Source organism: Monoraphidium neglectum, assembly GCF_000611645.1.
Source record: "Monoraphidium neglectum strain SAG 48.87 unplaced genomic scaffold scaffold00964, whole genome shotgun sequence".
Classification (NCBI taxonomy): domain Eukaryota; kingdom Viridiplantae; phylum Chlorophyta; class Chlorophyceae; order Sphaeropleales; family Selenastraceae; genus Monoraphidium; species Monoraphidium neglectum.
In genome coordinates, this window is record NW_014012664.1 from 15,430 (window position 1) to 17,510 (window position 2,081).

At 69.1% G+C, this 2,081-nt stretch overlaps 1 protein-coding gene across 1 annotated transcript in view; it reads right to left on the reverse strand.

The window, feature by feature from the left end:
• Positions 1-629: 629 nt before the first annotated feature.
• The window catches only part of MNEG_6112 (Mitogen-activated protein kinase kinase kinase), a gene marked incomplete at both ends in the record, with an annotated part of 3,522 nt that continues 2,070 nt past the window's right edge, over positions 630-2,081 (reverse strand). The window contains 2 exons of the mRNA XM_014045416.1: positions 630-1,010; positions 1,672-1,875. Of these exons, the coding sequence (XP_013900870.1) occupies positions 630-1,010; positions 1,672-1,875 (585 nt within the window). The remainder of the gene's footprint in view (positions 1,011-1,671; positions 1,876-2,081) is intronic.

Here is a 2,081-nt window from a genome sequence, read left to right on the forward strand (position 1 = left end):
GCCGCCGGGGGAGCGGGCGAGGGGGCGGGGCGGCCGGTTTGGCCGCGCCCTCAGACAAGTGCTTGAGGTGGGGTTGAGGCGGGGAGGGGGACGCGCCGTGCAATGAGCGGCCGCGGGCGGAAGAGACGGCGGACGGGCGCCGCAGGGAGCGCCTGCCGGCGCGCGGGGGGCGCGAGCGCGCGGCATGACAGGGTGCGGCGAGTCAACGGGATGCAGGGTAGGGCAGGGTGCAACGGGGTGCGGGCGGGGGCGATGATACGATGGGTGGTAAGGGGATAGCGGCATCCGTTGGGCAGTGCATACATAAGTTGGAGATGAAAAGTCTGTGAAGGACCGCTGACCTGGCACGAGGGTATACACACACAGGAACGCCGGCGCGAGCGGGGGCGGGGGCGCCGCGGGCGCCGCGCCGCGCGGCAAGAGCGGCGGGGTTGGTGCCGCGGCGCTTGCTCGTCAAAGCGCCACACCACATGGGTTCGTTTTGTTGGACCGGCCGCATGCTTTGGTTCCGCCGTCTTTGGCGCCGCGTTTCTCATGGGATCAAGGGCGGAGAGGCGCCCGGGCGGTCGCGAGGCGGGGGCTGAGGGCAGATCCGCCGCCCTCGCCGCCGCCCGCCCCATGTCGCCTCCTCAGGCCGCCGGCCCCACGCCCATCCCGCAGGCGCCGACAACTCCCCCCATCCCGCCAAAGGCCCCGCCGATCTCCTCCCCCACCAACCCCGGCTCCCGCCTGCCGACCATCGTTCCACTTAGGTCGTCCCCCCGCGTCGCCTGCAGCCATCCCGCCAGCTTCGCGGCGGCTTCCGCGAACGTCGGGCGCGCGGCGGGGTCGCGGGCGAGGCAGCCGCGGGCGAGATCGTCGAGGGCGGGCGGAAGGCCGGCGGGCACCTCCAGAGATCTCCCCAGAGCTGACACCTGGAGGACCACCGCGGTGTGGCTGAGGCCGGCCCAGGCGCGGGTGCCAGTGAGCATCTCCTGCAGCATGACTCCGAATGAGTAAACGTCCGAGGCCTGCGGGAGACAGGGATGGGCGGGGCGGCAGAGGGGAGGGACGGTTGGCTGATGAGGAGGGGGAGGGGGTTGGGGGCAGCCGCCGAGGCGATACCTGGGAGGGCAGCCAGCGCGTTTTGGGGGGCCCAGGGAGATAGCCCGTCGGCCGGGGGGCCGAGGCGCGGCCTGGCGCGGGGGTTAGGTGGGGCGGCCGTTGCTGCGGAAGACGCTGCAGTGTTGCGCGTGCGCAGCGGCGCTGGCACCCAGGGTCCTCACCCGGGCAGTCACTACCCAACCCCCCAAAACAAACACACACACACACACACACACACACACACACACACACATATACACACAACAACAACAACAACAACAACAACAACAACAACAACAACAACAACAACAACAACAACAACAACAACAACAACAACAACAACAACAACAACTAACACGTCACTACATGCGAAGGCCACACCACCGCCCCCGATTTCCCCCGCAAGCGACGCGGTCGAGCGCCCACGTGTGCCAACGCCTCCTCAAGCAGCACCTCTGGCGCCACGCGCCCACACCCAACCCAACACCCTCAACGCCCACACCTGACAGGCCACACAACACACACACACACACACACACACACACACACACACACACACACACGCGCGCGCGCGCGCTTCCCCCCCACCTGCGTGATCGCCCCCTCAAGGAGCACCTCTGGAGCCACGTGCGTCACCGTGCCGTACCCGTCCCTGCTCAGCCGCAGCCGCTCCCCCGGCGCCGCCAGCCGCCGGCACAGCCCAAAGTCGCCGACGCGCGCGGCGGGGAACGCGGGCGGCGCGCCGGGCGCGGAGGGGGCGGCCTGCAGCATAATGTTGCCGCCGCACAGGTCCTGGGGGTTTCGGGGGGGATTTCAAGGAGATTCGAGGGGTTGGAGACGTACTCGGGGGAACATTGAGGGGTGTCAAGGGGGAGGGGGTCATACTGCTTGGGGTGCTGAAGAAATGTTGAAGAGCTGTCGGATCCCAAGGTGTTGTTTCAAGGCCGGCAGCCGGCCGCTCAGGGGCGGGACGGGGGGCGGGACGCGCCCTGCAGGGC